Here is a 13271-nt window from a genome sequence, read left to right as displayed (position 1 = left end):
ACAGAATGAAATGTTGCCCAGCCCTGCGCCATGCTCATAATCATTGTTATGCTTGAGCCCATTGTTGCAGCCACTTTGTCAATCCATCTCGTTGAGGGTCTTCTTTTTCAATAGCCCTCTACTTTACTAAGCGTGATGTTCTTCTCCAAGGCCTGATCCCTCCTGACAACATGTCCAAAGTATGTAAGATGCAGTCTTACCATTCTTGCTTCTAGGGAGCATTCTGGTTGTACTTCTTCCAAGACAGATTTGTTTGTTCTTTTGGCAGTCCATGATATATTCAATATTCTTCACCAATACCACAGTTCAAAGGTGTCAATTCATCTTTGGTCTTCCTTATTCATTGTTCAGCTTTCACATGCATATGATGCAATTGAAAATACCATGGATTAGGTCAGGTGACATCTTTGCTTTTCAACACTCTAAAGAGGCCTTTTGCAGCAGATTTGCTCAATGCAATGCGTCTTTTGATTTCTTGACTGCTGCTTCCATGGCTGTTGATTGTGGATCCAAGTAAGATGAAATCCTTGACAACTTCAATCTTTTCCCTGTTTGTCATGATGCTGCTTATTGGTCCACTTGTGAGAATTTTTGTTTATGTTGAGGTATAATCCATATTGAAGGCTATGGTCTTTGATCTTCATCAGTAAGTGCTTCAACTCCTCTTCACTTTCAGCAAGCAAGGTTATGTCATCGGCATAACGTGGGTTGTAATGAGTCTTCCTCCAATCCTGATGCCCCATTCTTCTTCATGTAGTCCAGTTTCTTGGATTATTTGCACAGCATACAGATTGAACAGGTATGGCAAAAGGATACAACCCTGACGCACACCTTTCCTGACTTTAAATCACGCAGTATCTCCTTGTTCTGTCTGAACAACTGCCTCTTGATCTATGTACAGGTTCCTCATGAGCACAGTTAAGTGTCCTGGAATTCATATTCTTTGCAATATTATCCATAATTTGTTATGATCCACACAGTCCAATGCCTTTGCATAGTCAATAAAACACAGGTAAACATCCATCTGGTATTCTCTGCTTTCAGCCAGGATCCATCTGACATCAGCAATGATATCCCTGGTTCTGAATCCTCTTCTGAATCTGGCCTGAATTTCTGGCAGTTCCCTATTAATATACTGCTGCACCCACTTTTGAATGATATCCAGCAAAAATTTACTTGTGTGTGATAGTAATGATATTGCTCGATAATTTCCGCTTTCAGTTGGATTACCTTTCTTAGGAATAGGCATAAATATGGATCTTTTCCAGTTGGTTGGCCAGGTAGCTGTCTTCCAAATTTCTTGGCATAGACAAGTGAGCACTTCCAGCATGGCTTCCATTTGTTGAAACATCTCAATTGATATTCTGTCAATTCCTGGAGCCTTGTTTTTCGCCAGTGCGTTCAGTGCAGATTGGACTTCTTCCTTGATTACCATTGGTTCCTGATGCTACCTATTGAAATGGATGTTGACCAATTCTTTTTGGTATAGTGACTCTGTGTATTCCTTCCATCTTCTTTTGATGCTTCCTTCATCATTTAGTATTTTCCCCATATAGGGTCCAACTAATGGTGCTGTTGTCACCAGGATATTAAGCTTTCCTTCCCCCCAATTCTAACTGACTGAAGGAAAGTATCTCCTCTTCAACTCTTGTGCTTAAATATTTGGTATCTGATGAAGAAATCCTTCAAAGTGAAGTTTCATGCACTGCTTGAAGCTACTTTCTTGATATTTTTTCAAAAGCAAACATCAGGTTGTTGCATCCACAGTTTTTTATTTTGAAGGGTTATTTGGCTTAATGTGATATATGTTAGCATGCCAAACAAGTTTAGAATTAGGATACAACATAACCTTTATTATTCACAAAAGTTTTTCATACAAAATTTTTCTGGCTCCAAAAGGATATAGTTTCTTCCTAAAGGTATCTAACTAAAGTACTCTCTCTTAATAGTTATATCCACTCTCCATCTACTTCCCTATATTTAACTATTCAAAAGTTCTTAATTTGACAGTTATTAATACATATCATTCAAAAGTTTTAGTACATAAATTGATTTTGCAATAATCAAGAATCATTGTAGCATTTTGTTTTGCAAAGACGATATACATTTATTCTTCCACTGACTGATAGATCTATTTATGAAGCTCAGAGGTTACATCAAGAATGGTTACTTATATGTGAAAGCAGAGGTTCATAATTAACAAAAAGTTTGAGTTATATGCCTTACCTGCGCTTCCAGGGTTGTCACCCTGATTGGATATGACGCTCACACAATCACTGATAATGCACAAATCAGAGAGAGTGGAATTGATGATAAATTTGACATTCAGCTGTCTGGCCTCTGAAAGGCAGAGCCTCACTGGGTATGCCCACTAACAACCTTCTGCTTTTTCCTTTAGCTGGAGGATAAGTGCAAGTGAAGCTCTGAAGCACCCTTGGTTGTCAGAACACAAGCTGCACTCCAGACTCAGAGCACAGGTGACCACGTCTTGTCATTTTTCCTCTTCTCGTCAAGTTGACTTCAGTCTTTTGGTGACCACATGCTAGAGGCATAGATGTCTTAGATGAAGTTCTTTCTAATTCTTTTTCTCACAGCCTTCAAATCTAGTGCTCTTGTTGAATTGCTTAAAATGCATTTTTAGAGCATTTTGTATTAAAAAACATGCTAATATTACTCAAGAGTATTATTTATGGCATAACTGTTTAAATATTAAATTTATTATTAAATCATTATATCCATTATGACATGAATCACATCATTGTACTGTACTGTACACACGCACACACACACACACTTTCTACGTTAACATAGAAAGTTTTGGAAAATATATGCTAATATGCTTGCTTAAAATGGAATTCAGAATTCTTAAGTCTGTGCTTATTTGGTTTAGTCTGCTCTGGGAACCAAAATTTCACTCTAATACTCAGCTTTCCAGATACCCATCTAAGTATATGTGAAGAAGGCTCTTAGGGGAGGCTGAAAAAGACAACTGAAGTATTTGTTGTGAATAATTAAGCCCATGCTCTGGAATAACTTCTCACAACTAAATCTCAGCCTACTTCCATTGCTTTAACTTGCCATTTATATTCTGGCTCCCTCTTCTGTCTCTTTATCACAGATTTCTTTCCTAAGGTTGAGATCCATATATCCAACTGTGTACTAGACATATGCACTTGGATCTCCTCAATCCTAAACCAAACTCATCTCCCCTACTGCACCTCATCCTAAACAATCCTTTCTCAGGGAATGATGTCCCTGGGAGCCTAAATCAGACCCAGGGCACCTTCTTTGTTTCCCCCCTCTCCCTCAGCACGTCCCCCATCTCATACTTAATTTATCTCCAAGTTCTGTACATTCTGTCCCCTAATTACGTCTGGAATCTGTCCAATCCTCTCCATCCCCATGGCCATCCTGGACTAGGATATCTCTCACTCGAATTACTGTAGTCTTCTATCTGGCTTCTCTGTCTTCTCTTCTATGTCTCCATCCTAACAATTGTGGATTGTATTAATAACACCAAAACAAATGTGTAACATTCAAGTAACTTTATTAAACATGTAGGATATTCAGCTGGGCAGGATTAATGTGGAGGTGATCAGCAATTGATGCTTCCTGCCTTGCCTCAGGCCTCCTTGGGGCAGGTCTGATGTGAGCATAAGCTAAATGGTTGCCCTCATGCCCCTGGCACAGTGGGTGTTCAGTACATTCTGATTTCTCCCACCTTTGCCCCTCACCGCCTACTGCTTTGGTGTGGAACTTTTTCACAGAACAACAAACCTCGGAATGACTATGCTCAGGTACTCATTTTTTCCACACCAAGTTTTTATTAAAATTAACTTTATAATTCTAAATTTAGCATCAGTACTAAGTTTTATTTGTGGGCTGAATATACCTTCTGTGATAATTGGTACTGATGTCAGATAAAAATAGGCTTATTACCTAGTTGCTACCTCATCCAGACTACATAAACTGCTTATTAGGGTTACCAGCCTATTTTGAGCCAATTTTCCACCAATGTATTTTTATCCAAGCTTATTGGTGTCTAAATAACACTTTGCCATGGTAGGACAATATAGAAACCACAGCAGATGATTAATGACATTATAAATTTTTAGAAGTTTAAAAATATTTTAAAAACCATATAACAACAATAACAACAAAAACCACCTTTCGTTTATTCCGTCCAGCTGCTGGTATGTGAGGTGAACAGATAGTTCAAGGATAGTGAGGATTTTTGTTTTATGTTTTTTAGAAAAACAAATTTCATTCTATAAATCTAGTTTGTTATCATTAAAGTTGTAATTAATAGCAGCCCTCATGGTGCAGTGTTTAGGTACTTGGCTGCTAACTGAAAGGTTGGCAGTGCAAACCCACCAGCTACTCCACAGGAGAAAGATGCGGCAACCGGCTTCCCTAAAGATTATAGCCTTGGAAACCCTATGGGACAGTCCTTCTCTGCCCTATAGGGCTGATATGAGTTAGAATCAATTTGACAGCAATGGGTTTGGTGGTTTGTATATGCTAGACACTGTTCTAATTTCTCTACGCAAATGAACACATTTAATTCTCATACTAGTCATAAGAAATAGGCACTGTTATGCCATTACACAGATGAGGGAACTGAGGATGAGGGGTTAAGAACTTGCCCAGTGACAGAGCCAGCATGCAGCCCAGGCAGTCTGGCTCTGATCCTAGAGCAGAGCCTCAGAACACCCAGCCCAGTGACTGGCTGCTGGGCAAAGGGGGTCTGAGTGATGCTTCCAGAACTCTTCTTCTACCTTACATTTTTGGTCTTTCCGAAAGCCAATAGTCAAGCTTAATATGTTTATTTTGCATTGATATATTGAGACTCAATTTTTTCAGATTTATTTTTTGGATAATCTTAGTTCTGAGATGTTCCATAAAGTCAGAATTTAACTTTACATTGAAAATTTAACTTTTATCTAAAGCTATTTACCATTTAAACTGAAATTCTATTTTAAAAGTCTTTTGCAGTGTTTTGTTCTATTGTGCCTGGGGTTGCCATGAGTTGGGGGCCAACATGACAGCACATAAAAACAACCTGCCTTCTTATTTATCTCTTTTAATTGTCATAAAACTGTTAAAAGCAAGTGCTCTCTCTTAACTACTAAGTGTGCCTATAATCAGCCACTAAACTTAAGGTTCTTTTCTTCTTAGAAATTAAGGTACTGAAACTCTCCGTCCTCTGTACTTTGTTCAAGATGACATGTAGTGGTTCTCAGCCTTTCTTTTGTTTCCTAACCATCCACACATAACCTATCTTCCATCAGAAACAGCTGTCAACCTGGGGTGGGGAGAAGCATCCCAAAGTAAAAATTTATTAGAATTCATCTGGGGCTTGGAGGGGAGGGAAGAAGAATAAATATGACGTGGTTTCTTTTCTCCCAGAACTAATAAGCCCTCTTCCTTCTCATTCCCCATACTACTGCCTTATCTCAGCCCTTCTTCTCATTTATTGAACTAATAACCTACAAGCTAATATTCAACCTCCATTTATTTTGTTCCCTAATCCATCAAATCATTATTTTCCTAATTAAAGCTCTGATCATGTTACTCCCTGATCAACAGATTGCCCATTGTCCACACCAAACCAAACACACCAAGCAGTCAAGGCCTGCTGCAATATGGCCCAATCTGAGATTTCTAGTCTTATCTCCATACTCCCTCCGTATCAGCCCTAATCCTGGTTATCGTCCAAGGCCTATTTCAAATGCCACCTCCTTGAAGACATCTTTTCTCAATCCCCAGACTAGAAATCCTTTCTCTGTCTTCTTGAATCTCTCTTGCAGCACTTAGATTTTATGTGACACTCAATTAGCTTTTGTCTACTAGATTTAAAAGCTTCTGGAAGAAGCAGTTTCTGCTTCAGACACCTCTGTGTTCACTGCACCCCGTATGAGTCCTGACTCTTGTGCTTAGAAAGCACATAGTAAATGTTTGCTGAAGTGTTAACAAAACACACAAGCGTAAAACTTGAGTATAATTAGGTATTAAGCTTTTTGGCCCTGGATCTAAGTGAAAAGGAAGAATAGTGGTGGCAAGGACCAGAGGAAAAATGGGGAGAGGTAGGGACAAGTTTGAACTGGACTATGAAGGCAGTCAGGACCCAAGTCAGTGGACTTGTCTGGGAGTTGTCCACTATGTAGGCTTCAAGAGCCACTTTTGAAGAACATTTTCTACTCAGTAGCAAGTTATTTATTCAAGTGTTTTCTTAGAAGTCAGGAACTGACGGAAAAATCTCTGATCCTTCCCCAAATGTCTTCTGCTTTTTCTAGAAGAAGAAGAATTGCTACTCTGATGCCCAGAATCATGGGACCAAATAGTCTATGGAAAGAACCCGTTTGAAAGGTTGGTCTCAGATCTGTGGCTAAAGAGGTGTCTGCACAAGCCTTAGAGAGAGAAACAAGAAAGAACCCTGCCGTTTGTTGCACAAACCATGTGGGGAGCAGGATAGCGTTTTGGCTAAGGGAGTGAGATGAGCTCTGAGTTCAGACCAACTGTGTTTGTTCCCTGGCTCTGCCATCTCCTGGCTGGGAAACCTCAGGTTCCTAATTTGCATATTGGGATGATAATAGTATTGCTTCCTAAGGTTGTCATGTGGTTCAAATGAGATATTTTGAGCCACACAAGCAAAGCCCTGAGGCCAGGGCCTAACAAATACCAGGTACTCCATAAACCTTGGCTATTGTCAGTAGGTGCTGGTAACTGTACACAAACTATCTCACTTAGTCCTTTCAACAATTTATCAGCCCCTGCAACCACATGAGAAAGAAGCCTCCAGCCTGACGGCTGACCTATGGATTTGGGACTTGCCAGCCTCTACAACTGCATAGGCCATTTCCTTAAAATAAATCTCTCTATATATTTATGGAAACCCTGGTGGCGTAGTGGTTAAGTGCTGCGTCTGCTAACCAAACGGTCGGCAGTTGGAATCCACCAGGCACTCCTTGGAAACTCTATGGGGCAGTTCCGCTCTGTCCTATAGGGTTGCTATGTGTCAGAAATGACTCGACGGCAGTGGGTTTGACTTCTCTCTCTCTCTCTCTCTATGTATGTATATATATATGTGTACATATATATATACACTTATGTATGTATACTTCACTGATTTCTCTCTTCTAGAGAACCCAACTTAAGACATTTGGTACCGAGAGTGGTTCTGGATTGGTTCCCAAGTCTGGCTAGTCTTAAAAGGGCTGATGACTCTGCCTCCAGCAGTAAAGAGGACACTGCTAATCCATGGTGTGAGGTGGCAATGAAAATATGCAAAATATCACACCATTGATGGATTAAATATTTGTGAGAGACAAGGCTCTGAGTGACTGCATATTTGACACTTTTCTACAATTTTGTCAGAATGAAAAGTATAAGGAAGCTCGTTGGTTGGTCCTACCTTTACTAGACAGAGTGGTGATAGAAAGGAATGAGCTCAAAGCTTCAGAGTCACAGTGCAAGAGCCGCATACAAGAGCTGAAAGTTGCCTGCCACTTGTGCCCTGAAAAAAAGCCTTATTTTTTTTTGTAGTAACAGAGCTGATATTGCCGAAAACAAAACCCAGAGTTTTATTATAAGAGTGGCTGAATTACAATGCCAATTGAATTCTCAACCTTGAATGGTGTCTGAAGTTAAAGTGGGGGCATTGATTGGGAAGAAAGGGGATCCTGAAGCTTGGGATGGGACATATGGGCAGATATCAGGAAGCTGGGAATATTGAATCCCTAAATTCTGTTGAATCATGCTGCCAACAGAACCAGCCCTCTTACTCCCATCTCAAGAGATTACTTTATCTTTGTCTGCTAAACCACCCTCCCCACTACCATCTGATGAGCTTAACCCAGCTGTGCCCGAAGAGTTTTTGTCTGAGGTATTGCCTGGGATGGTGCCTGAGGCGTTGCCTAGGGCATCACCTAAGGCAGATGCCTTTCAAGACATTGCTGAATATCCCCAGAACTCAACCCTACCACCCTTATTTGCTTCTAGATGCATAACTAGACTTATTCCACTGAGCCTTAAAAGATGAAGTACAAAGTGTGACTCAGGAGGAGGTATGCTACACTCTAAAAGAACTGCTTGGTTTTTCTAATACATACAAATGGAAACCTGGGGTCTATGTGTTGGTGTGGGATAATCACGCAAGGAACATAAAATTGGACCAGTCTGAGTTTATTGATATGGGCCCGCTAGGCACAGGTTCTTCATTCAATGTTTCATCTCCAGAGGTGAGGAAAGGATCTAATAGTTTACTTGGTTGGTTCACTGAAGCATGGATTGTGTGGTGGCCTACACTAAATCAAGACCTGCCTTGGTATATTGTAGAAGAAGGTATCTAAAGGCTTAGGGAAACTGGCATGCTGAGTGGGTTTATCAGGTTGGACCCACAGACCCCCCCATGCAGTGCTCAGAGGACGCACCTTTTACCACATTGGTGAGGAACAAATATGTGAAAGGAGCCCCAGCATCCTTGAAGACTGCTGTGATTGCTATTTTATGTAAGTCGTATTTGACAGTAGGAACTACCCTAACTGAATTAAGACACCTAAGTACAATGGGGCTGATTGGATCCTGTGGCAAAGTGGCAGCACTTAATTGACAAAGATGAGGTGGGCTTGGTTACTATAATGGAGAGAAGAGTCAAAGCAGTAATCAGAATAGTCTGACTCATATGGACTTATTGCATTGGCTACTTAGTCTTGGTGTCACTAAAAGTGAAATAGGTAGAAAATCTACTAAATATTTACTTGATCTGTACAAATGAAAGAATTCTAAGTCAACTGAACAGTAGTTTAATTCAAATTGCCACAAGAGAGATTCACAGCCCCTCAATCAATTCCCAAACTTGAGCCAATTTACAGACCCACAAGGGGAGGCTGGATCCCCTTGAAGAAGGACCCAGCTGCACAAAAATCTTTCTCCCAGCCTTCCCTAAAGGAATCTGCAGCCACTTAGGAGAGTGACTGTTCACTGGGGAAGAGGAAATAATCAGACGTTTCAGGGATTACTGGACACTGGATCTGAACTGACGCTAATTCCAGGAGACCCAAAACATCACTGTGGCTTACCAGATGTGGAGGTATATGGATGTCAGGTTATTAATGCAGTCTTAGCTCAGGTCTGTCTCACAGTGGACCCAGTGTATACTCAAACCTGTCCTGTATTGATTTTTCCAGCTCCAGAATGCTTAATTGGAATGAATACTCAGCAATTGGCAGAACTCCCACATTAGATCCCTGACATGTGGAGTAAGGGCTCTTATGGTAGGAAAAGCAAAGTGGAGGCCATTAGAACTGCCTCTACCAAGGAAAATAGTAATCCAAAAGCAATACCATATTTCTGGAGGGATTGTAGAGATTACTGCAAAAATCAAGGACTTGAAGGATGCAGGGGTAATAATTCCCACCACATCCCCATTCAACTCACCTATATGGCCTGTGCAAAAAACAGATGGATTTTGGAGAATGACAGTGGATTATCGTAAACTTAACCAGGTGGTGACTCCAATCGCAACTGCTGTTCCAGATGTGGTTTCGTTGCTTGAGCAAATTAACACATCTCCTGGTATCTGGCATGCAACTATTGATCTGCCCAATGCATTTTTCTAGATTCTGGTTTCGAAGGAACACCAGAAGAAATTTGCTTTCAACTCTCAAGGCCAGAAATAGACCTTCACTGTCCTACGTCAGGGGTATATCAGTTCTCCAGCCCTGTATCATAATTTAGTCTGCAGGAACCTTGATCAATTTTCTCTTGCAAAAGGTGTCACACTGTTCCATTACATTGACGGTATTATGTTGATTGGACCAAGTAAGGAAAAAACTATCAATGATTCTAGAATTATTGGTAACTCATATGTGTGCTAAAAAATATATATATATTTTTTTCTTAAAAAGAGTAGGAAATTAATCTAACAAAGATTCAGGCTCTTTCCACCTCAGTGAAATTTCTAGGGGTCCAGTGGTGTGGGGTGTATCGATATATATTCCTTATAATATGAAGGGTAAGTTGTTACATCTGGCCCCTCCTTCATAGAGGAACATGATTGTAAAATTGGTGACAAGGACGTATAGGGAAGAGGTATGTGGATTGACCTCTCTGAATGGGCCAAAGAAGTGAAGACATTTGTGTCTCATGTGAATGCTCACCAAAGGGTGACCACAGCAGAGGAGAATTTTAACAATCAAGTGAATAGTGTGATGCTTTCTGTGGAAACCAGTCTTCCTCTTTCCCCAGCCACTCATGCCATTGCCTAATGGGCTCATGAACAAAGTGGCCATGCTGGTAGGGATGGAGGTTATGCACGGGCTCAGCAGCATGGACTTCCACTCACCAAGGCTGACTAGTCTACAGCCACTGCTGAGGGCCCAATCTGCCAGTAGCAGAGACCAACACTGAGTCTCTGATATGGCATCATTCCTAGGGGCAATCAGCCAGCAACCTGATGGCAGGTTTATTACATTTGACAAGGTCTGTCATATAAAGGGCAATATTTTCTTTTTACTGGGATAGACACTTACTCTGGATACAGATTTGCCTTCCCTGGATGCAGTGCTTCTGCCAAAGCTACCATCTGTGAACTTACAGAATGCTCTATCCACTATCATGATACCCCACAGAGCATTACCTCATATCAAGGAACTCACTTTGCAGTAAATGAAGTGTAGCACTTGGCCCATGCTCATGGAATTCACTGATCTTACCATGTTCCCCATCATCCTGAAGCAGCTTGCTTGATAGAACGATGGAATGGCCTTCTAAGGGCATAGTTACAGTGCCACTTAGGTGGCAATACCTTGCAGGGTTGGGGCAATGTTCTCCAGAAGGCTGTATATGCTCTAAAACACTGTCCAATATATGGTATTGTTTCTCCCACAGCCAGGATTCATCAGTCCAGGAATCAAGGAGTGGAATTGAGAGTGGCACCACTCATCATTTCCCCTAGTGACCCACTCACAAAATTTTTGCTTCCTGTGCCCTCAACCCCATGTGCTGCAGTTAGAGGTCTTAGTTCCAAAGGGAGGAATGCTCCCACCAGAAGACAACAGTGGTTCCATTGAACTGACAGTTAAGAATGCCACATGGCCACGTTGGGCTCCTCATGCCTCTGGATCAAAAGGCAAAGAAGGGAGTTACCATATTTGCTGGCGTGATGGATCCTGATTACCAAGGGGAAATTGGATTGATATTACATCATGGAGGTAAAGTAGAATATGTCTGGAATACAGGAGCTCCCTTAGGAAGTCTCGTTGTACTACCGTGCCCTGTGATTAAAGTCAATAGAAAACTATGGAAACCCAGTTCCTACATGACTACTAATGGTCCAGGCCCTTCAGGAATGAAGGTTTGCATCACCCCACCAGGCAAAGAACCACGACCAGCTGAGATGCTTGCTGAGGGCAGAGGGAATACCAAATGGGTGGTGGAAGAAGGTAGTTCTAAATACCAGTTATGGCCACATGACCAATTGCAGAAATGATGATTGTATTTGTTTTGTTACAAGTGCATGTTTGTGTGTGTGTATACACACACACACACACACACATATAGCAAGGAAACCCTGATGGCATAGCGGTTAAGTGCTATGGCTGCTAAATGAAAGGTCAGCAGTTCAAATCTACCAGGTGCTCCTTGGAAACTCTAGGGGGCAGTTCTACTCTGTCCCATAGGATTGCCATGAGTTGAAATCAACTCGATGCCAATGGGTAACAAGTATGAATCAGTGAAGGAACTGGGTAGGGCCCAGAAATCTGCATCCTTAATAATCACCAGGTGTTTCTGATGCAAGTTTTGGTGTTTTATATGTAGCAAATATCTTTGTTTCCTTCCATCCCTTATTCCATTACTTATTATGAAATATAAGTTGTAAACAGGGCTAGTAAGTTTTCAGTTGGTATGTGTGTTAGTTGTATCATGTTAGGTGCAAGTATAACTTTATAACTGTCTTCATTTAGAGATCATGTATGGTTTAAGGAGATGTGTACAGGTGCCAAGTTGACAAGGGGTGGACTGTGATGGTTAATGTTGTATGTCATTTTGGCTCAGCCATGATTCTCTGTATTATGTAATTATTCTCCATTTTGTAATCTGATGTAAGGGGAGTTTTCTTGGGGGGTGTGGCCTGCATCCAATATATATGGATGTTCTGGCAAAGCTTACCCTCTCTGGATCCTGCATCCAACTCATCATCCTCTGACCTCTGGTTCTTGAGATGTGAGCCAGCAGCCTGCCGTCTGAGCTGAAGATATTTGGGTTTGCCAGCTCATGCAGACCCATGAGCCAGCAGCCTGCCATCTGGCCTGCCAATTCTGGGTTTGTCAGCCCCTGCAACCACATGAGTCAGGAGAAGCCTCCAGCCTGATGCCTGATCCATGGATTTGGAACTTGTCGGCTTTCACAGCTGCATGAGCCATTTCCTTGAAACAAATCTCTATATGTGTTTATATATATATGCTTTACTGCTTTTGCTCCTCTACAGAATCCAGCCTAAGACACCAGCGTTAGGAAAACATTTGACCCTTGATAGAGTCACTTATAAGTCTATTATTTATTTAGAAATATGTGAAGGATCAAAACGAAGGCTTGTACTATTTACAAAAACAATTTTTGTTTGTCAAAAATAGCTAGGATATTAATGTGTCGGGAAGAGCACAAAGTAGTTTTGTTTCTTGTGATCATATGGGGAACGAAGGGCTCCCCATGCTCCCCAGGTCTGCACAGCCCCTGCCTTCACTGTGAGCTGTGGTGACCAGGGTCTATGGGCAGCTAGGCCGTGGCTGTTCTTGCTCTCCCATCCCTGCCTGCTCACCCAGAAGCATTCTTGAAGCCCCCTGTCCCAATCACCACAAACCCTGAGGGTTTGCCACAAACTGTCTTCCCACTGTAACTATAGTCACTTTAGAGGCCCAGTGAGAATGAATTCATTGGGAGACAGAGCGGGTTGTGTTCAAGGCTGCTGGGATCCTAGGGGTGGGAAAGAGCTATGAGGAAATGGGGGTGAGATGCGTAGGGTTGGCTCCCTTTGAACCCAGTGTGGCAGATGACAATGGCAGCCCCAGGAGGTGACATCTGCAAAGAAATGGAGAAGAAAGTTTTTGACTGGTCACACTGGCCTGGTAGACACAAACTTTGCTGGAATTGCTGATGAAACCCTTTTCTGAACTTGGTCAACCACCTTCTGACTTGGCTGGCTGCCTGCCTTTCCTGGGCTCCTTAGTCACATTTGGCCACAGCAATTCACCTGGGTCTACCTCAGGCCA

General features: G+C 41.7%; 1 protein-coding gene across 1 annotated transcript in view; it reads left to right on the top strand.

The window, feature by feature from the left end:
• MYLK4 (myosin light chain kinase family member 4) overlaps positions 1-6344 on the top strand; it is a 136683-nt gene extending 130339 nt beyond the window's left edge. Inside the window, exons 11-12 of the mRNA XM_049882441.1 lie at positions 2399-2477; positions 6297-6344. Coding sequence (XP_049738398.1) covers positions 2399-2477; positions 6297-6344 — 127 coding nt within the window. The remainder of the gene's footprint in view (positions 1-2398; positions 2478-6296) is intronic.
• The last annotated feature ends 6927 nt before the right edge of the window (positions 6345-13271 follow it).

This window comes from Elephas maximus, chromosome 1, assembly GCF_024166365.1.
Source record: "Elephas maximus indicus isolate mEleMax1 chromosome 1, mEleMax1 primary haplotype, whole genome shotgun sequence".
NCBI classification, from domain to species: domain Eukaryota; kingdom Metazoa; phylum Chordata; class Mammalia; order Proboscidea; family Elephantidae; genus Elephas; species Elephas maximus.
Note: the sequence above shows the minus strand (reverse complement) of the source record. Positions and strands in the feature narration are given on the sequence as shown.